This window comes from Myxine glutinosa, chromosome 13 (genome assembly GCF_964187855.1).
Source record: "Myxine glutinosa chromosome 13, kmMyxGlut1.1, whole genome shotgun sequence".
NCBI lineage: Eukaryota > Metazoa > Chordata > Myxini > Myxiniformes > Myxinidae > Myxine > Myxine glutinosa.
The window spans coordinates 46488799-46511010 of NC_136273.1; the positions used below are offsets into that span (position 1 = coordinate 46488799).

General features: G+C 43.2%; 1 protein-coding gene across 1 annotated transcript in view; it reads right to left on the bottom strand.

Moving 5' to 3' along the window:
- Window positions 1-22212, bottom strand: part of LOC137438913 (potassium channel subfamily T member 2-like) — a 463350-nt gene that overhangs the window by 266559 nt on the left and 174579 nt on the right. The window contains exon 3 of the mRNA XM_078767009.1: window positions 2212-2291. Within this exon, the coding sequence (XP_078623135.1) occupies window positions 2212-2291 (80 nt within the window). The remainder of the gene's footprint in view (window positions 1-2211; window positions 2292-22212) is intronic.

Below are 22212 nucleotides of genomic sequence, written 5' to 3' on the forward strand. Positions count from 1 at the left end.
CTGTCACAGCGATAACAACTCTGTCGCAGGAATCCCTTTCCTGGGAAACCCAAAGTTCACTCGTGACGCTTGCTCGCCAACGTTCGCTCCAGACCGCAAAGCAACTATGCTTCTTGTCCGACTCCACTCGCTCCGCCTTCTTTTTCTCTTCTTCCTCTTCTTCGTTGTCGTCCGGTTCCCGATCCGTTTTTCGGTTTCTTTTAACTCTAACTTTTTCACCTTTTGAAAACAGTTCCTAAACAATAAACCTTTTGAAAACAATAATAGTACATGGAATCAGAAATATTTGCAGTGGATGAAAACCACAACAACGGAAGTGACGAATCCGTAACACATGGAGTAACTAGTCAGGTTGCAAGAGCTGTATAATGGAGCGAGTGGATAAATAGCAGGTATATATTCTTCCATGATAGCCCACAGAGGGACATTTCAGCTGTACCAGGGGCCTTACTCATATTGTTTGCGAGTGGTGACTGAGAGAGTTCGCAACATCGTGGTCAAATTTTAAAGTCCATGGAGTTACTTATGGACATCTGCGTAGTTCCGTTACCCTCATTGGAATTCTCTAGATATGCCAGGCAATCAGGAGGCAGGATATTTTGTCCTTTTCAAGTATGCTGGAGGGGATCCTGGTGGTATGTTTTTTTCCTTGTTTTTATTGAAATTTATTGTCACACGGTTTGTCACACACACACACGCATACACACGCACACACACACACGCAACCACAGACATGCGCGCACACACACACACACACACACACACACACACACACACACACACACACACACACACACACACACAAGCACAGACATATATATATATATATATACACACACACACACACACACACACACACACACACAGATATATACACACACACAAACACACACAGACATATACACACACACAGAGACATATACACACACACACATATACACACACATACACAGACATACACACACACACACACACACACACACACACACACAGACATATATACACACACACACACACACACACACACACATACATATACAAACACACACACACACACACAGACATATACACACACACACACACAGACATATACACACACACACACACACATATGCACACACACACACACACGTATGCAGAGCATTGGACCGGTTGCCACTCCGATGCAAGGTACTCGACTGAGTGTGGAGTAATTTGTTCAGACTGTCAGCGATTGCTTGCCCTCTCTTCACGAAGGACACTGTGAGACCTTTCACGCCCACCAACTAAAGCGGGCACATGGGACGCCCAGTTTGACGTCCATCCAAGGGACGGCACGCGCCCTGTCTGTGAAACACAAGGATGATTGTGAGATTCCAACCCAGGCTAGACAGCTCAAAGGTGAGTGCACATATCTCACGGTTATCCTGCCAGCCCAAAATCTACAGCAACTCTGCTCAATTTGGTTGAATTTGTGGCATGTGCGTTCAATAACCATACAATTCGTGTTCTTCAAATTTTACACACACACTTGAAGCACATCATACAAGGTCTATACAAATTGCAGAAGCAGTAATCACCTTGTTGGTACTTTGGTACTTCAATTAACATCTCCCTTGTGATGTTTTCTGTAAAAGTATCAAAGTGTTCTTTACCCTGTACATCTGATAAACAGCATATCCACTGAGACCTTAAGGGACAATTTATATGTAACGGATAGAAAATGGGGAACCACCTCACCGTTCCCCCCCCCTATCCCCCCCCCCCACCTCCCCAACCTTCCCTCCCTCCTCCCACCACCCTCCATGCATATGTGCCATCCAATTCCCTACTCTTTCTTCTCCTTATTATACCATCTAATTCCCTCTGCTCCCCGATCTTTATACTACCTTTGCCTTCTTCCCTGTCTTCTCTCGTTTTTTACTGTGATTCCAGGCTTGTACATACAGTATATCACATGTAGGACAAAGACCTACCATATCAATTTACTTTTACATGGATGACATGGACATAAGTAAACATGGGATTTCAGCTTGGGTTTCCGGCATCACGAGCCAGGGTTTCGGATGGGAACACAAATAAGCCAAGCAAAGTTGCTTCAATTCCTCTTCTTTTCAGCCTGGTTTTTCTCAATTTGATTCCCACACCATCACGGCAAAATCATTCACAGAATCATTGTGTAATGCAACAATTTCATTCAAAGGAATGAAAGAGAAACTGAACCAAACTCACTGGATCTTTGGTTCTTGATGAAGAAGAGCTTGAGTCGTTCCTTAAAGGTGTTTTCATTCACGTAGAACTCCACCTGCACCCTGAAAGTTTTCACAACATTTAGGGGGGCACTTTTATTTTAACACTAGGAACTGTTCTCCTCCCAAACCCCAAAAATTGTTGCATTAGGGCAATATATATGTTTTCAGATCACGGTTATCGTACTTTATAACAGCCTCTTGAAAGTATACCTGACAATTCCTATGACAACATCAACAGCTCAGGACATTTGTTTCCTGCCCTTAAACGAAGAAAGACAACCTTGAGAAATTGGATGACACAGCAACACCTTAACCGCTCGATGCTGCTTCATGTTCTTGCACACAAAAATGACAACCTAAATATCCATGAAATTGCCAAGAAGTTTGCCCAGAGATATGACAGGATAAAGATATTTTTGGACGCTTTTAATTAAAAGTCATTCATTATTAGCCTCTGGATGAAATCAACAAGACGTTGATTGAGGTATGCTAACTGCCATGGAAAGCAAGGAGAAGTCCACGTTTCGGGTTATAGGGTGGGGATGAGTCCGTTGAGGAAATAATAATAAGGGGGGGGGAAGCAAGAAGTGACAGGAGATTGTATAAATAAACTAAAGCAACTTTAAAAAGTGATACAAACAATAATAAAAATAATATTATTGAAATAATAATATAATATTTGTACAACATGTGAGATGGTGCGAGGCGGCTGGGTTTTAGAATCACTTCCATGTTTCTTTATTGACCACTAAAACTAGCTGAGATAACCGTTCTTCGCTGGAGCAAACTATATTTTAAATAGAATACGAATTACAAAACCTGGTGAAGAGTAAACAATAATAATAATTGTGCATCACAGTGACAATGACTGAAGATGATGTGAACTGAAGATGAGGTGCAACTGACTTACTCTTATTGAACAACTTCCTGGTAAACAATATTACGAATTTTCTTTTCATTATAATGTACTAGGGCATGCCCGTACTATATATATATCTAAAATTATATCCCCCCCCTCTATTTACATGAAATGGTTTGGTCCATTCGCAAAGCCAAAGCGAACGGCTTGCGAGTACGGTGACAATCCCCCCCCCCCCCCCCCCCCCTCTATTTACATGAAATGGTTTGGTCCAAAGCCAACGGCTTGCGAGTACGGTGACAATCCCCCCCCCCCCCCCCCTCTATTTACATGAAATGGTTTGGTCCAAAGCGAACGGCTTGCGGAGTTTGGTAAAGAAATCGCCATAGCTCGGTAACTACTTCTCCGATTAATATGAAACCTTGAAAAGGCACATCCTCGGGTCCCCAGCAATATACCTGGCAAGTTTCAAGTATATCGGACCCGTGGTTGTCGAGAAACAGCGGTCACAGACAAACACAGACACACAGACATACACACAGACACACAGACATACACACAGACACACACACAGAGATTACTGGAATTATAGATAGATAAAAAGTCATTTTGGGCTTCCCACTCTGCTTGGCACCACATACAGCTGGTCATGTGTGAAAGCGAACTCTTGAAGACTTATGTCCTTGGGACTTGTTGATGGGCATGCCAAAGCAGATTCTAACTGGAAACTCTGATAAAATCATAAACGGACAGTTATTCCCAATTCACTTAAAAAGAACATTATACAAGTTCGCTATGCACATTCTCCACAGTTCAACCACCATGCTGCCTCAACCACAGTTCAACAACCACATCACCTCAACCACAGTACAAACCACCATGCCCCTCCACCACTGCCAACCACAGGACTACACCCACCTCACCCATCTTCGGAGCAACAAGAACGACTGCGTGATGCGCCGGCAGCGAGTACTTCAAACCTCAATACCAGGAAGCGCAAATGTGCACCAATTGCCCAGTAACTCCCATTGCATAGCCCCGATGCTCTGCATGTATTGTTAGCCTGGTAGGTTTTCTACCCCCAACTAATTGGCTCCAGTCTATAACCGGTGCATACTGGCAGTTCACTCGGCTGCATCTAATTAAGACAAAGATAAGATCAGTACATATCGAGGGCACTAACCCTGGCTGGAATACCATGTGGCCCACAGGTAAATGATCATTTGACAGAGGACCCTGGAGAACTTGATTGACTAATTAGCATCCACGGTTGATTAACATCCCGCTGGGAGTTATCCGTGCTCGGTGGCCTCATGTCTGGTAGTCCAGGAAAACCTGCGGCTCCCCTTCACAGTAAACCCCAATACCCATGACCTCAACAATAGCATGACCTCAACACCCATGACCTCAACAAGAACAAATTACAAAATAATTATAATAAATAAGACAAACACCATAATAATTACAATATTACACGAACACAAATAACAAATACACTCAATATACAACTCAGATGAGGTCAAAAAGAAAAAATAATCATGTTAAAACAAATGTAAAAACAAAAGATCACAAGCTAAATTAAAACACAAGTCAAACAAATCTTGTACACATGTAATTGATACACAGTCGTAGCCAAAAATATTGGCACCCTTGCACGTTTTTCAAATAACTCACAATTTTCTCTAAAAATAAGGAGAAGATATGGAGAGGATTGTCAAGGGGACCGCCAGGCTAACCCCCGCTCTAGCAGGGAAAATGGCCTTAAAATGCATGTTGTTGTTGTTGTTTTCTCTAAAAATAAGTTGAAATTGACAAAAGTATTTGGTCTCCACAATTCTTTATTTCACTGTTATTATTACAGAACCTTTGTTTTTGATTCAGAACTTAATGTATCATTTTAAATCATAAAACAAAAAGAAATGGCATTGATAAAATTATTGACACCCGAGACTTGATATTTGGTAGCACAGCCTTTGGACAAAATAACTGCAGTCAAGTGCTTCCTATAGCCATGAATGAGTTTCCTACTCCTCTCTACTGGCAGTTTGGCCCACTCTTCTTGTGCAAACTGCTCCAGTTCTCCCAGATTTGAAGAGTGCCTTCTCCCAACTGCTGTTTTCAGATCTCCCCACAGGTGTTCAATGGGATTTAGATCTGGACTCTTGCTGGCCACTTCAGAACAGTCCAGCATTTTGTCTTGAACCATTCCTGGGTGCTTTTTGAAGTGTGTTTGGGGTCATTGTCCTCAAATAATTTGTTTGGGGTTTGGGGTGCTAGACCCATGAACTTCGAAGGAGACCCAGCTTTCTGACACTGGGTTGAACATTGCGCTCCAAAATGCCTTGGTTATCTCTTGATTTCATGATGCCATGCACACATTCAAGGCACCCAGTGCCAGAGGCAGAACAGCAACCCCAAACACCACTGAACCTCCTCCATCTTTGACTGGTGTTCTTTTCTTTGAAGGCTTCATTTTGGAAAACAAAGAGATGATGTGCTTTACAAAAAAGCTCGAATTTGGTCTCATCTTTCCACGGGACATTCTCCCAGAAGAATTTTGGCTTGTTCAGGTGTGTTTTGGCAAACTCCAGTCAGGCTTTCTTTTGTCTCTCTGTCAGCCTGGGTCTCCTACCATGGAACCCCCTTTCATTGAGTTGGTGACGGATGGTGTGAGTAGAAACTGTCGTACCTTGTGTCTGAATGTCAGCTTGAATCTGTTCCCACCATTCGAACAATCCTTTGCTGCAATCTTCAATCAAGCTTTCTATTGTGGCCACGTACAATGCCATGGGCCTTAAACTTCCTGATAACATTGCGTACGGTGGACAAAGGAACATCAAGGTCTCTGGAGATGGACTTGTAGCCTTGAGATTGTCCATGCATGCATTGTCCACAATCTTGTGTCTGTCCTCCTCAGACAACTCTCTGATTTTCTTTCTTTTCTCCATACTCATTGCGGTACACACAGTGACACAAAACAGCAGAATGACTCCTTTTCTCCATTCAAACTGGTTGAATGAGTGATATGTATATTGCTGGCACCTGCAACTCACCACAAGTGAGTTCAATTCCAAAGTAAAGGACAATCACCTGCTTGAAATCTAATTATTTCGAACAACTTCGAAAAGGTGCCAATCATATTGTCTGGGACATTTTAGGATTTCTGTGTGGAATAAGCTAAGATTTAGTCGATTCATCAGCTTTCTTTGTTTTGTTCCACTGCAAACCCAAGAAATACATATGTGGATACCAAAATATTTTTTAATTTCAACAATTTTCTGGAAGAAATGGCACATTATTTGAAAAAAGTGCAAAAAAGTGCTGCTTCTTCCCCCCTCCCTTTCCAATGCCCTCTCCCCCCAAGCCCTCTCCCTCCCACAGATCTCCCAATGTCCCTGTTCTCTGCTGTTGTACTTGTGATAATTGAGCATTTTGATCAAAAAATGAATAATTTTTGTACCTTTGAGTGTTAAACTGAGATAAGTCAAGAGTCTTCATGCAGCATGAGATGCCATCTGCTTGACCTAACTATTCCGCTTTGAGATCAGATTGGATTATAACACCAATGAGAGTGAATGATATTGAACTCTTTGTAGAGGGATGTTATGAATGACAATGTTTAATTGGGATGGGACATTCTGAAGAAAATATATTTGCATAATCTTACATTTCTCCAGCTTTGGCCTAACATCATTAAGGCAACACCAATCACCAAGCGCATTAACATGGGCTTGCATTAAACTTTGTTGAGTTCTGTTCAACACTTCGACCATGCTCAAGTCGTCCACATATTTCCAACGTTATCCTGTTGTTACAGCCGCATCATTCACCAGAACAAGGAACAAAAGTATCCCAAGTTTCATCCCTCGAGGAACTCCGCAAAAGAGACACAAGGGGTTTAATATCTGCCCTTGATAACGAACCACTTGTGAATGATCGGAAAGGAAACTGCACACTGTAGATAAAATGGAAGCACTCATAGAATACTTACCCTGCGCAGTCTTGAGAAAGACTTGGTGCGAGCCAACGCTTCTGTTTTTTAAGGTTTTTTTTTCTTTGATCTAATATGGCTGCCAGACCACGTGACCAATGACTTCATAAGTTTACATTCTCAAATATAATTGTTGCGTAGATCATGCTCAAGGAATTACAAACCAATTTTAAAATGTGTTGTACTTGTTGAATTATGACGTCATAATTAAGGCACCAATGACGTTATCGTTAACAACCCTTATTCCCCAAGTTTCATCAAAATCATGTATGTAGTTTCAGAGAAGAAAACAAATACCTATTTTGGGGGGCAAACCCCCCACCTATATATCCTCAAAGGGGCAGATTTTTTTTAATGCCGTGAACAAACCTTGGTACATCACCGGTGATGAAGGTTGTGGTGAAGTTTCATAGAACTAGTGTGTGTAGTTTCAGAGGAAAATGCAAATTCCTATTTTGGGGGGTCAAAGCTGGATCCACTTTGACCCCCGGTAGACACCCTTAGACCCCGATTTTTCAAAATCCCGTGAACAAACTTTAGTCACAACACAATAAGTATAATTTGTGCCAAATTTGGTCGCAATCCCATCAGCAGTTTCGGAGAAGAGGTTTCAAGTGTTTACGGATGGACTGACTGACGGACAGACCGACTGACGGACGACGCGCCATCGCATAAGCTCCCCTGAACTTCGTTCCAGGTGAGCTAATAATAGCACACTTTCGATATTGCATATTCAATTATACTACATTTTGGGTCACATGACTATTTTTTGGTCAATGTTTAAATTAAAATTTGCACAATTTTTAGTCTTGTCTTTTGGATTCTTATCATTGTAACCTATGCTTAGTTACTCTTAAATATAAATCTCATTCACAAACCACTTCATCAAATATGTATGGCTAGCTTATATTGATTAAGTCTGCACTTAGGATGAAGCGGAGTAGTCACTTGCAGTGTGGAAGCATTGTCCGAAATAATATAATCTATATTCTTAAACAGGAGTGTCCATCCGAAGATGACAAGAATGTGGAATTTATTGGTTCATCATATCCCATTCGCCATTTTTTACATCAGTCATTCACGAACCTGCTGTCCATGTCTGATGTGCGACTGAAGGTGGCACAATAATGTGGAATTTTTTGGTTCATCGTTTCCCATTTGCCATTTACTCATTGTTTGTTTGCTTTCGTCTTCCTATCCATGCATAACACGGGTACCTCGCTATTATATACGAGGGCCAGTCAATAAGTAACCTTAAAATGGCTATATAAATTCGAGAAAGTGTAATTTATCTAGTTGTAGACGACATATGTTATATCTATGGGTAAGAGTCATGTTTTGCCTGTTTTAGATATGGCAACATTGAGCATATGACGTCAGTAGAACAGTTCCAAGATGGCAACTCCCTTAGAAGCAAGCACCAGGGAGGAGCAACATTCTGTCATCCGTTTCTTGGGAAGTGAGGATGTGAATCCCAGTGAAATCCATCACAGAATGAAGATGCAATATGGTGACGCATGTTTATCACGACAGCAGGTGTACAACTGGGACAGGAAGTTTAAAAGTGGAGTGTCCAGTGTGGCAGACGCTGCTTTTTTGGGCCGGCCTCACACAGCCGAGACACCAGAAATGGTTGCAGGAGTTGAGCACATGCTATGGGTAAACGGTCGCATTACGCTGGATGAAGTGGTCTCCGAATTGAGCATTGGCCAGGTTCAGCACACCATATCATTCAGAACGTGCTGGGGTTTCGCAAAGTGTCTGCAAGGTGGGTGCCTAGACAACTCATACCCGAACTGAAAAAACGGCGAGTGGACGCATTTCGGACGCATGTGAAGAACATCTGAGATTTTACGAAACAGAAGGTGACACTTTCTTACAGCGCATAGGGACTGGGGATAAAAGCTGGGTCCACTACTTCCAGCCAGAAACGAAGAGGGCAAGCAAAGAGTGGTGCCATTCAACTTCACCGAAGCCCAAAAAATTCCGCACACAGCCATCCACTGGAAAAGTGATGCTGATGCTCTTCTGGGATAGCAGATGCCCACTTGTAGAGCATTACATGTCAAGAGGGACCACAGTCACCAGTGCATCATACAGTGACCTACTTAAAAATCATCTGAAACCAGCAATCAGATCAAAATGTCATGGACTACTCACTCCCGTTGTTTTGCTGCAGCATGACGATGCTCGGCCCCATACTGCCCGCGCTACAGCTGCAACAATCGAGGACCTGCATTTTGAGTGCCTTCCTCATACACCCTACTCGCCAGACCTCGCCCCTTTGGATTACCACATATTTGGGCCACTTAAAGAGGCGCTTGGTGGAACCACTTTCAGATCCGATGAAGAGGTCCAAGAGGCGGTGCACAAATGGCTACACAAGCAGCCCAAAATATTTTTCCTAGGCCTTAGTAAAGCACTGGAAAAAATGCATTGAACGCAATGGAGATTATGTTGGAGATTATGTATATAAATGTGCTTGTATATATGTATATGTATTTCCCTTCACTGGAACTAAGGGGCCCAGCCCAAACCATGAAAAACAGCCCAGACCATTATTCCTCCTCCACCAAACTTTACAGTTGGCACTATGCATTCAGGCAGGTAGTGTTCTCTTGGCATCCGTCAAACCCAGATTCGTCCGTCGGACTGCCAGATGGTGAAGCGCGATTCATCACTCCAGAGAACGCGTTTCCACTGCTCCAGAGTCCAATGGCGGTGAGCTTTACAACACTCCAGCCGACGCATGGCATTGCGCATGGTGATCTTACGCTACTCGGCCATGGAAACCCATGTCATGAAGCTCCCTACAAACAGTTGTTGTGCTGACACTGCTTCCAGAGGCAGTTTAGAACTCGGTAGTGAGTGTTGCAACCGAGGACAGACGATTTGTATGTGCTATGCGCTTCAGCACTCGCAGTCCCTTTCTGTGAGGTTGTGTGGCCTACCATTTCGCAGCTGAGCTGTTGTTGCTCCTAGACTTTGCTACTTCACAATAACAGCACTTAGTTGACCGGGGCAGCTCCAGCAGGGCAGAAATTTGACAAACCGACTGGTTGGAAAGGTGGCATCCTATGACGGTCACACGTTGAAAGTCACTGAGGTCTTCAGTACAGCCCATTCTACTGCCGATGTTTGTCTATGGAGATTGCATGGCTGTGTGCTTGATTATATATACCTGTCAGCAATGGGTGTGGCTGAAACAGCCGAATCCACTAATTAGAAGGGGGTCTGCATACTTTTGGTTATGTAGTGTGTGTGTGTGTGTGTGTGTGTGTGTGTGTGTGTGTGTGTGTGTGTGTGTGTGTGTGTGTGTGTGTGTGTGTGTGTGTGTGTGTGTGTGTGTACACACACAGTGCATTCAGAAAGTATTCAGACCCCTTTACTTTTTTCACATTTTGTTATGTTGCATCCTTATGCTGAAATCGTTTAAATTCATTTTTTCCCTCATCAATCTACACTCAATACCCCATAATGACAAAGAGAAAACAGAATTTTAGAAAATTTTGCAAATTTATAGAAAACAAAAAACTGAAATATCACATTGACAAAAGTATTCAGACCCTTTGCTATGACACTTGAAATTTAGGTCAGGTGCCTCCCATTTCTCTTGATCATCTTTGAGATGTTTCTACATTTTGATTGGAGTCCAGCTGTGGTAAATTCAGTTGATTGGACATGATTTGGAAAGGCACACACCTGTCTATATAAGGTCTCACAGCTTCATACAACACCAGATAGTATGAAGTCGCATGATGACTGGTATAAAACTGAAAGGTTTTCAGATTCATGAGTGTATGCAGGACTCACTGCATTGCCCTGATGAAGCCCCAACAGGGCGAAACCAGGTCGGCAACTGTGAGTTTGGCATGCACTCATGTTGTATCTGAAATAAGATCTAAAATTACGTACTGCTGGGTGGCTCCTCTGGAGTTTGGCAGACAAGGCGTATGTACGTGGCAGTGACGTCACTGAGTGCGCCCATTAGGTTATAGTCATTATAAAGATGCTAATTGACTATACACTACTCACAATAAGTTAGAGATATTGTGGGATTGAGTTTATTTTTTTATAGGGGTGTGTGCTTCACTTCACTGATTTTTGGGATAGGCAGACCATTGTATGTGGGTTGTTAGGGTTAGAAATATACAAAATCAACCACACCGAAGAACCTGCCAATATCCCTAACTTATTGTGAGTAGTGTATATATATACTGTATATATATATATTTTATCTGATTGACTTGAAATTTTAAGATGATTTGCATATATGGTCACTGAATTCAACCACAAAATTTGTCATCATAGGCCAAGAACATATTTAAGGGATTTCGCAGATATCGTGCTATGCACGACATATTTATTGTTTGTTTGTCTGTTTGTTTATTTGTCTGTGATCAAGATATCTCAAAAGATTGTGGACAGAATCGGACAAAACTTGATGGACACGTTGGCTGCATGACAAGGATGAATTGATTCAATTTGGTGAAGACCCGAATCTGGATCTGCATCAGATAATTCTTAAGTGATTCTTCATCGTTCAGTAATTTGGCTAAAACCGATATATAGCACGATGTCTCAAAACGTTGTGGACGGATTCGCGTGAAACTTGGGGGACAGTTTTGGGGTGTGGCAAGGACGAATCGATTGGATTTTGGTGAAGGTCCGAATCCAGATCTGGATAGGAGAATGTTTGAATCTTTAAATCGATTCTTCACCATTGAGTGATAAGGCCAAAAACGACATATAGCATAATATTTCAAAAAGTTGTGGACGAGTTATGACAAAACTAGGTGGATGAGTTGGTCAGGTGGCAACAACAAGCAGATTCGATTTTGTTTCAGGTCGGAATCCAGATCTGGCCTATCAGTGGGATACAACACGCAAACCGTTCAGCCTGGCGTAGGTGCATGCTCGACTAAGTTCCCTTGTCGTTGACTTTTGTTTTCATCAAGTTTAGTTCGAGTAGAAAATAAAAACGAAAATATAAATAGCAATAACGAACAGAAAGAGTTTGATATCTTTGGGAGAGAGAAAAAAGGAAAAGATGGCAGGAGAGATAAGACTAAGAATAAAGGAGTGTGAGAAGAGAAAAGGGAGGGGATGTGAGATGGACAAAACGAAATAAAGTGAAATAAAAGTGGAAAAACAGAAAATATTTCAAATTTGTAAGAGACAGGTCGAAGTGAATGAAAAGCGCTCGTTGATCCCACGGGGAATGAACATGCCGGTCCCGTGGAAATGGCTCTTTATGCTTGTGACATTCAGTTAGACTTCCAGTCTCTTTACAACCTTTAAATCCTTTCCCCTTTTATTTTATGCGATATCATATTTTTATCCATCTTACTTTCTCTTTTCACATTTTACATTACGATACCCATTTCTCTTTTCACATTCCATCTCATTTTTCCTGCCATTATTTTCTCATTTTCTCTCCTCTATCGCAGTCTGTTTATTTTAATTATTAATCATCTATTTTATAATATGTAATTACTATGTTATTGCAATTATCATTATTACTTGCGAAATCAATCATTCGCAAGTATATTCGTTTCCTAAGTATGTTTGTTTGTCCGACTGTCAGTCTCCTACAGGTCGCAATTCTACACCAATCTTCACGAAACTTACCCAAACTGGGGAGGTTAGTCAAAAGATAGAAGCCGATTGTTTTAGGTCAAAATGTCAAAGGTCAAGGTCAAGGTCATGGCAAGGTCACAGAAAGGTCATTTTTCCTGACATACTTTTTGAGATAACTTGGCACAGATTCATTGTTGAGACCTCCGGTTTGCGTCGCTATATTCTACCCGACTAGCACTTTAAATTCAGTGGTCATGGACGAATTTCTAAAATCGTAAATTTTCATTCAATTGACTTGAAATTTGAAGAGTGTTTGCATATTGGGTCACATTATTGGTTCAGAGGAACAATCGATTTTATTTGTTTTGACATGTGAATTGTTTCCATGACAACAATTTTATCCCATTATAACCAAATTGGACTTTTTGTGGTTTAATTATTGCTATATCTCAAAAACGTTTTCAAGATACAATATTGAAGCTTACACAGCTTATTACCCTCGCCTGAGGAGAGGGTATTGCATTCGAGTCCGTTTGTCTGTCTGTTTGTCTGCACAGAATAAATATGATTTTCTCTGCAATCGTTGGTCCGATTGACGGGTAATTTTCACCATAGGTGCAACTCCACCTGTAGAATTATTATGATATTTATGACGTCATAGGTCACGTGGTTCGGTCGCCATCTTGGAAAAACCGAAAAAATTCGCACCTCTATATCTCTGAAAGCGATGAATGGAAAACATTGAGACATGGCTCATTGTAAAGAACTCTCCATGGTGAATAAAATATGATAATGATGATGTCATAGGTGCCTCTATTATGACGTCATAATTTAACAAGTAAAAAATTCATCCGATCAAGATGAAATTTCTTGAGCATAATCTAGGAATAAATTAGTGGAGAAAAAAAAATAATGATGTCATCGGTCGCGTGGATCGGCCGCCATATTTGTTTTTACACAAAAGCCTTAAAAACCACTGAAAATACATCCTGGCAGGGTTTGCAATCTGATTGCTCTTGTTTGTATTTGTAGTCTATGTGAGTAAAGTTTGGTCAAGCCTAGTCAACGCTCAAGTACAAGGCCATCCAAAACATGCTAACCACCGATTCAGGTGCATTTAGAAAAATAATCAGCCAAATTTGTTATGCACAACATGTAAGACACTTGAAAGGTCAAATAGTCTAAATTTCCAATTGCAGTTTCCATGGCAACTGTTTTTTATTTCTATGCTATGTACGACAGATTACTTGTTTGCACGTACGCCGCATAGCAGGAGACTTGGTTTTGTAATTGCGTGTGTTATTCATGAAACATTTAGACGAATACATTATTAAAACTAGAATGGCGCTTGGTAAAGCACATACCTCCACCAGGCTGAAGAGTTTACGTTTTGGATTCCACTGATGGCCAGATATGGATCCGCACATGAACCAAAATCGAATGCGCTTGTTCTTGTCATATAACATCAACTCATCCACCTAGTATTGTCATAATCAGTCCACAACCTTTTTAAATATCTTGCTATATATCGTTTTGGCTCCATCTCTCAATGATGAAGAATCACTTAAAAAGTGAAAAAATTCTCATATCCGGATCCAGATCTTCATCAAAATCTAATAATTCGGGCCTTGTCACATACCCAACCTCTCCACCAAATTTTGTCCAAACCCGTCCACAACTTTGTGAGATATCCTGTTCACAAACAAACAAACAAACAGGAGTGAAAACATAATCCCCTCCATCCACCTTCTGTGGAGGAGGTAAGGCATTAAGCCATTTTCAGTGGTTGCTGGGAGACAGTAGGGCACTTAGAAAATCCATTATAAATAATAGTTTGAGTAGTTGAATAACGGTTTCATTCAGTGGTAAACATGGTGGACATGCTGGTTGGTGGACATGTTATATTTAAGGTAACGTGTGCATGGTTGTTGTAATATTATATCATGAAATGTGTGATGGGAGCTGTAACGATGTGATAAAACATTAAATCACTCCGGAACATTTTGAATAGTGATGTTGCATTTGATGGGTTGACTGATTGCCTGGATGCAACTGAGGTTGTGGATCAATTGATGGAGCTAATCTACTAATGTGGATCCATTACTGAGGTTGTGGGTCCGCCGTTTGGAGAGGTCCTGGGCTGAAAAGATTAAAATAAAGGAAGAATGGTGGGCAGCTGATGATCGGGGCGGTCGGGAAACCAGTCAATTGATCACCGGTTCCGATTCTTAGTTTAAGTAAGGGAACTATAGTTTGGTGGGGAACAGCTGTTTTGAAAATCTGGAGGGAAGAATCAGATTGAAGAAAATGTGGAAGTTGGTTGTAGAGGCATAAATAAAGAGGAACAAATGAGTGAAGGTTGGGCAGTGATACTGGATTTTTGGAGTTTCATCAGAAGACCCTGCAGAAACTTGGGGAGGGACAAAGCACGGAAAGGTCAGTAGGTGCAAGACCAGAAAGGAAGTAGAAAACAAAGAAACTCCTGACCTGTTTGCGATGAGAAAGTGATAGGCCCATAGACTAGCTTCATCATGGGAGATTCCAATGATCTTTATTTAAGGCCTTGGTTGCCGTGGCATCAAGCTAAGCAAGGTGTGAGGAAGGGGCACAAGTCCAGAGAGGAGATCAGTATTCCATCAAGCTGCAAATGAAAGCCTGGTAGGTGGATATGAGTTCAGGTGTGCCAAAGAAGGACTTCGCACGATGGAGGATGCCCAGTCGGTGACTAACTTTTGCAGGCCAACTTTGATATGTGGCTGGCCCAAGAAAGATCATGGCTGAGAGTGAGACCCAAGAGTTTGAGTGACAACTTTTCTGGAGGGTGGTTAAGAAAATAGATGGAGAGTTGTTTTCCCTACGATTCTTTTGCAGAGGATTTCTCAGGATTAAAAGACATATTCCAATAGTTTGACCAGTTTGCGATTTTGTCAAACTCTGAAGAGAGGGAAGAGGCTGCTGCCTGTCTAACTGAAGGGAGGGGGATGTCACAGCAGAGAGTGGGTCATCAACAAGGAGCTAAAGAGGCTTTTTGAGGGAGTCAGAGAGATCGTTGATGAAGATTAGGAGTAGGATGGGGCTGAGAACACTAACTTAGGGCAATCCAGCCCTGACAAGGTCAGGAGATGAAAGGATTCCGTTGAGAGCAACACATTGGCTGGAAGAGTGGAGGAAGTCAGTAATCCAAGAGTGCAGTTGCCCTTGGATGCCATAGGCAGAGAGTTAAGAGCGCAAGGCTGGGTGCCACACTGTATCGAAAGCTCGAGATATGTCTCGAGAGACGGCTCTGATCTCATATCTGGCATTGAGGGCCTTCCTCAATTGTTGGAAGCGTAGAAGCTGAGAAGGAACAGGATGAAGGAGAAGCTGAAAGGGAGGGGGGGGGGGGTATTGACATGGAGGGTTTATACACCATGAATGGACGTGGAGGGAGAATGTATTGTTGTGTACACACAGCCTCTTCAAAATGGACGTCACAGGATTCCAAAACTGAATATACGGTGACAGACTTCATGGGTCAGGTGGTAAAAATGGTTTTGGTTGAAGGCACGGAGGAAAATGTGACTGTTGTTATAAGAGGACGCCGAAGGAACTAAGCATTTGGGAGTGAAGAGGTTTAAAAAAATGAGCCTTGTGAAAAAAAAGAGATTTTGATGAAGAGGAAGAATGAATGGGTTGTTCCTGATGGAGTAGTAAGGAGAGTAAGCATTTAAAAATACATTTTTGTACTTTACCATGGCTAGAATGTAAAAAACCTTTTGCCAAACCTTACGAAATCCTCTTATGATTTATCATGAGACCTATGATTATGACATGATTATTATGACATGATAAAGACATGATTTATCATTGTTAGAAATGTTAAGAGAATCTCATGAAACCTCCTGATACATATTTTTTATCAGATAACTTAACCGGGGTGTGTTCCGTTAGCAAGCAGCATGCTATCGCTTGCCAAGCCCATCATTCCCTATCAACCACTTTGCAAGCTGTACTATCTTTGCCGCTCAGCAAACATTTAAGAAAGGTGCTTTGTTATGTTAACAAAAATGGCTGCCGTAGTCGGATTCCACATAACACTACAACCAAATGTCAATTCAGAGGTATAACCCTGCTATGTATACATGTCAAGTCGTAGATTCGTTATTGTTAAGAATTCTGTATAAGACGTCTTGAATAATATGTTATGATTTTAATGTTGCTTATATGCTATTTTCATAAGTGAATAAAGGGCTTTTCTCTTCGCTTTAGTATAAATGAGAAATGCTCGCTTCGGTCGTGCTGGGCAAATGGTTTTTCGTATACGTGTGCCCTTTCACCTAGATAAGTCCGGTCGTAAAAACCCTCTTTGATTCGCAGACGGCGCCTCGAGCCGCGGGCAGGAGAACGCTCACATGCGCGCGGATGTGTAACGCCGGTAGAATGATTAGATTGCAGACATAAACCTATCGTTAAAACTATATATTTTGTATTAATCACAGCGACGCTTGAATCTGTATAAACATGTTTTGAATTACTCAGTTGAACAAACCCATATATTTTATGGCCTTATCGAAGCCAAGAATGCACCCTCCCTTTAATGAGTTACATTTTCTGTCTCCTCGGAGCCCAGAGAAACATCTGGTCCAGATAAGGGACGGATGACGGTGGGGGCTAGGGATGACGGTGGGGGACTCTCGCTAGTTCCTTCGTTCTCTCGGAGATTTTCTGATAAACTTGTCCCTATTTATACGGACTGCGAATCAATGTGCTCCAGAAAGGCTAGACGTGGCATGAAGCTGGTTCTTGCTGTAGATGTCTGTCTCCTCCGGATCTGTATAAGTTGGTTTTTAATAAAGCTGCGTCATTTTCAAACTGTTTGTGGACTTCTTTTGCAAACGAAGAGCCGCTTCTTCACAGATGGTACCAGGAGTGGGGTGCAGCACCGGACGACGGGAGACGGAGCCCGAGGGACAGGAGGAAGGCTGCCTGAGGCCGGCGCCGGCACGCTGATTTGATTAAAGGTGAGAGTTGTTTTATATCAGAGGGCTATTATTCCAAATTCGTACCTTCCTCCCTCGAGCGGCTCCAGTCTCCCTGTCTCCGCGCTGCCTGCACTCGAACAGAAATTGTAAGTAAAGGCTCATTTTAGGCCTCAGAATGACGTGGCTTTGTTAAAGCCAGGATAAACATTAAGGGTAAAGCTAAGAATAGATTTTGCGCAGGATACCAGTAAGGACTTAACAGTAAGCTTAAAGTTACAGTTAGCACCAGGAGGGGAAAATGAGGTCGGACAGCCATATAGGTTGAAGCCAGGTGGCCAAGATTTTTCCAGGAAGGAACAGCCCAGAGACAAGATGGGGTATGCCATTGCATGCCAGGGAACGAAGGGCTGTGGCTAACTTAGAGGGCCATAAGAACATGGCCAGTAAAAGGATTTGCGCAGGATATCGGTAAAGATAACGTTCGATAAGGGTAACGTTATAGTTAACAAGGGAAAGGGGAAAAGTGAGGTCGGACAGCCGTAAAGGTTGAGCCAGGCCGAGAACTTTCCAGGAAGGATCAGCCCAGAGCAATAAGATGGGAAGCAAGCTAATGAAAGAAGGGGAACCCCTTAAGGGAACCCCGGCATCTTTCATGTTTAAGAGGCATCATTTTGCCGCGGTAAGACCATTAAAGGACTGGGCTGTGTTAACTAAAGATTTAAATAATCCCTGGCCAGAGGAGGGGTCGTTTGCACTTGACAAGTTGGAAGTGTTGTACGGAGCTTTGGATAAGCTAGAAAGGGAAAGGAAACACTTCCCACCCGATTACTGGAAAGTGTATGGCTGGTGGGAAAAGGAAGGAATGAAGCGACTGGCAGCCTCAAGACAGGCTAGCTTGGCAGGGGAAGTACTGAAGCTTCAGGGCCAAAAGAAACAAGCAGACAAGGTTCAGGACAAAACAATTAAGGAGGTAGTTAAGCAAGCAAATCAGCGGCTAATGCCGCTCGTCCATAATCCGGACCAAGACCCCGCGACAGGGGAGGTAGCCACCATGCCTCTACCCCCCCAAGCCCTGAGCCCTGTCCCCGGGCTACAGGCGCCACCTCTCCCACCCCCGCCCCTGTTCCCCCAGGGGTTAGACCCCCAGAAAACTAGACCAGCCGCCCCTCAGGTTCACCTTAGCCCGGGCAACCCTTTTAGAGGACAAGAAATTAGTGGGGCGGACAGCGGGTTCGCGGCCCCAGAAGGGCTAGGAGTATTGTATTGTACCCCTCAGTGGAAGGGCTCACGGAATCGGAGAACCCACAGCCTACAATCGAGATGTGTCCCAGATTTGGCGTCTATGCAGGAGCGGGTGAGAACCTTGCTGGCTGAACAGCCCGGTCACGTACCGGAACTTATGCGTTTGTGGATACAAAATACAGGCGCAGATTGGCGGGACGTCTGCCACATGGGAAGGCTGTATTGCCAGCGCGGGTGTGGGACCAGGCCAAAGTACACGCACGCTGGCCGAATGTAGCACCAACCCCGGCCCAGACCCTCGACGATTGGGGGGCCCTGGTCGACCTGTTGTTGGCCGGGGTACACATCGCACTAAGGCTAACCGACCAATTAGATGAAGCGGCCGAGCAGTGGGACATGGGCGACGATAAGAAGGCCGATGTAAAGGACGACATGTTGCAAATGCTTGCCCAGGAATCCATAAGGGCCCCCTCCCCAAAATTTGGAACCCACAAGGGCCCCCTCCCCAAAACTGGAACATACAAGGGCCCCCTCCACAGCCGCAGAATTGGGCCGTGCAAAAGGACCCCCCACCCCCCCCCCCCCCCCCCAAGACCTGAGCTCAGTCCCGGGGCTCTAGGCAACACCCCCCACCCCCCCAAGACCTGAGCTCAGTCCCGGGGCTCTAGGCAACACCCCAACACCCCCCGCCCTGCCTTCCCTTTTTCACCTCAACCCACCCCGTCCAACCCGTCCCAAAAATCCTTTTCCTTGAATGAGAGACGTAACATGAATGAGCAAAGATTGTACATGGGAGTGGCTGGAGAAAGGCATGATTTGAGTCGATCTGAGTTTCGCGCGAAGTCTGGGAGACTCACTCGTATATGAATGAGGAATGAATGTATATTGGGATGTTAATTGACGTGTGTATCTGGCCAATGTATTTGTCTGTATGACATATGCAAAGCAGAGGGTTTCGGTGTGAAGCTTTGTAAGTGGTCTACTTGACATTCCCTAGCGACCATCCGAGGGAACAGGTGAGGTCCTGAACTGAGTCCGGATTTTCATCTGTTTGGGAGTGTTGGGATTCGTGTGGAGGCACGAGGGTGCGCGCCAGGACGGAGGGCGGCGTGGCGTCGTCGCGTTGAGATGGTTGTGCCAGGTCGATCGGCGATCTCTGAATTTAAATCGGATTTTTGTCATGTGTGTTGTGAAATTAACGTCTATCCGAGAATCCTGGCGATGTTCGTTTAATTAAAGTGTGGTACAAACCTGTGTTTCCGCCGTGCGGCTCCGTGGAAGTTTGGGTAGAGTTATTGTGCGTTCGGGCAGGAGCCGAGCGAACCGCGAGTCACGTGTGTGCTGAATGGGGGGCTCTCGGTTTTGGGCAGTTGTCGTTGTAATTGTTGTTGTCAGGATGGGAAATAAGAGCAGTTGTTGTTGAGTTTGTTGAATTGGGATCAGAGCATGAGATTTGCTCAGAGTGCCGGCGATAACTCGCCCACTCTCAGAGGAGGATGTGTGCCCAAATGCATTGTGGGTCATTTCGACTTTGCTGGATGTCGGACGTTCAGTTTCAACTGTCGGTATGTGGTGTGGCTTGTGCCAAGGTGTGGGCGCGAGGAGGATGTGGTTGTGTTTGTCTGTCTGTGGAGTTATACGGTTGTTGGATTCGTAGAAGCTAGCATTTTGCGATGTGGAGCCACGATAGTGGTCGTCTGTCTGTCCGGATGTGGAGTTCTTGCAAGGAACGGGAATGTCGCCGGACTTGTATTAGTTGTGGAATGAGAACTGGTACCACCTTTCTCCGTTTGAAGTTTGACCTTTTAAAGTTCATTTGACCTTTGTTCGAGATTTGTAAGGGAAAGAGGTCGGAGATAATTCACTAACCTTGGAAGAACGACAGGCTGTCAGTCTACTGGAGGTTGATTTAACGGCAGGATATATAGGACTTAAATCTGGAGAATATCGGGACATTATATTGTGGGTAAAACTGAAATCACGTACGTAATTAGTGAACAGAGAATATCGAGTTCTGTTTGTCGTTGTAATTGTCGTTGATGTCCCGATTCAGGGGTCTCAAGAAATAAACAGACTTCCGGTGCCGACCGGAAGCGTCAGGTACAGTACGCTTGAGTTTAATTTAACCGGGCCGAGCACAGTGACGTGTGTGACCGAGCAATGGGGATAGTCATGGTAAATGGAGGACAATTGGGAAGATGCAAAGAGATGCAAGTAACATGAATTAAGTTGTGGTATCAAGAGGTGGGTGCTGTATATTGGTATATTGGTACACCAAGTAAGTATATTGTGGTTATTATAACTCGCTGATTATAGGGGGCGCCGGGCGCACCAAGTACAGATCGGGTTGCATGGTGGAGCAGGCGCAGGGTGGAACACCCCGTGTGGTTGGAGGTTGAAATGCAGTGAACATGCCCGATTTTGGCTTTGCGAGGCTCCGGATAGAAATTGGCATTTCGATACTGTGGATTATATTGTGCCTGCCCGGAAAGGTGATGTCCTGTGCTGGGGCTGGCGACATGCCTCTGTTATTTGTCTGCCTGTCGGTCTGATTGTAAGTCTTTGGTACTGGGAGGGCTAATTGAGTGCTCAGGCGTCATTGTTCCATGGAGGCAGGTACTGTGAGTCACAAAATTTGGACCTGGGATGGGATATAAGGTCAATGAATCAGGGAAAAGTGATTTCTGATCGCTGATCCGATCTGGTTTTGAATTGTTTGATTTAATTTTGAGTTGATTGGAGGTAATAAGGATTTGTGTTGATTTCTTGATTTGAGTTGATCTGGAAACAAAGACAGATGGGATTAATGTGTATATCAGGAACATTTTGGAAAAGAAATATGGATATATGACATTACTAAAATATAACCAAGCAATTGAGAGTTCTTGGGTTAATGGGATATAAATAAATGCATCTACAAGTTGATGGTTTATAAAAAATTTAGTTCTGGATGATACTTAAACGATGAACAATGTTGGCAATATACAAAGAATGTGACTTGTTTTTTGGGGGGAAAACATGTGGTTTAAAATTGGTTGGCTAAGTTTTAAAGATGGAGATGTTTCGCAGAACTCTTATGATTATTTATATGAGTGGTGGACTATTCCATGGCGAAGCATTTTTCAGTTTATTGAAAGTTGGATTTTGTAAAATAATGGTTTAATATAACCACAGTAGAAAATAATATACAGATTTGGGACATTTTGTAAACTTTCGAATAATGAGAAGATTCATAAAATTCATTTTATTTATTTCATGGAAAATATTTGGGTTGCAAGTGGAGAAGCATGGTTGAAATTACGATCCAGTGGATGATATATATCCCAACACCATACAGTTGATAACGTG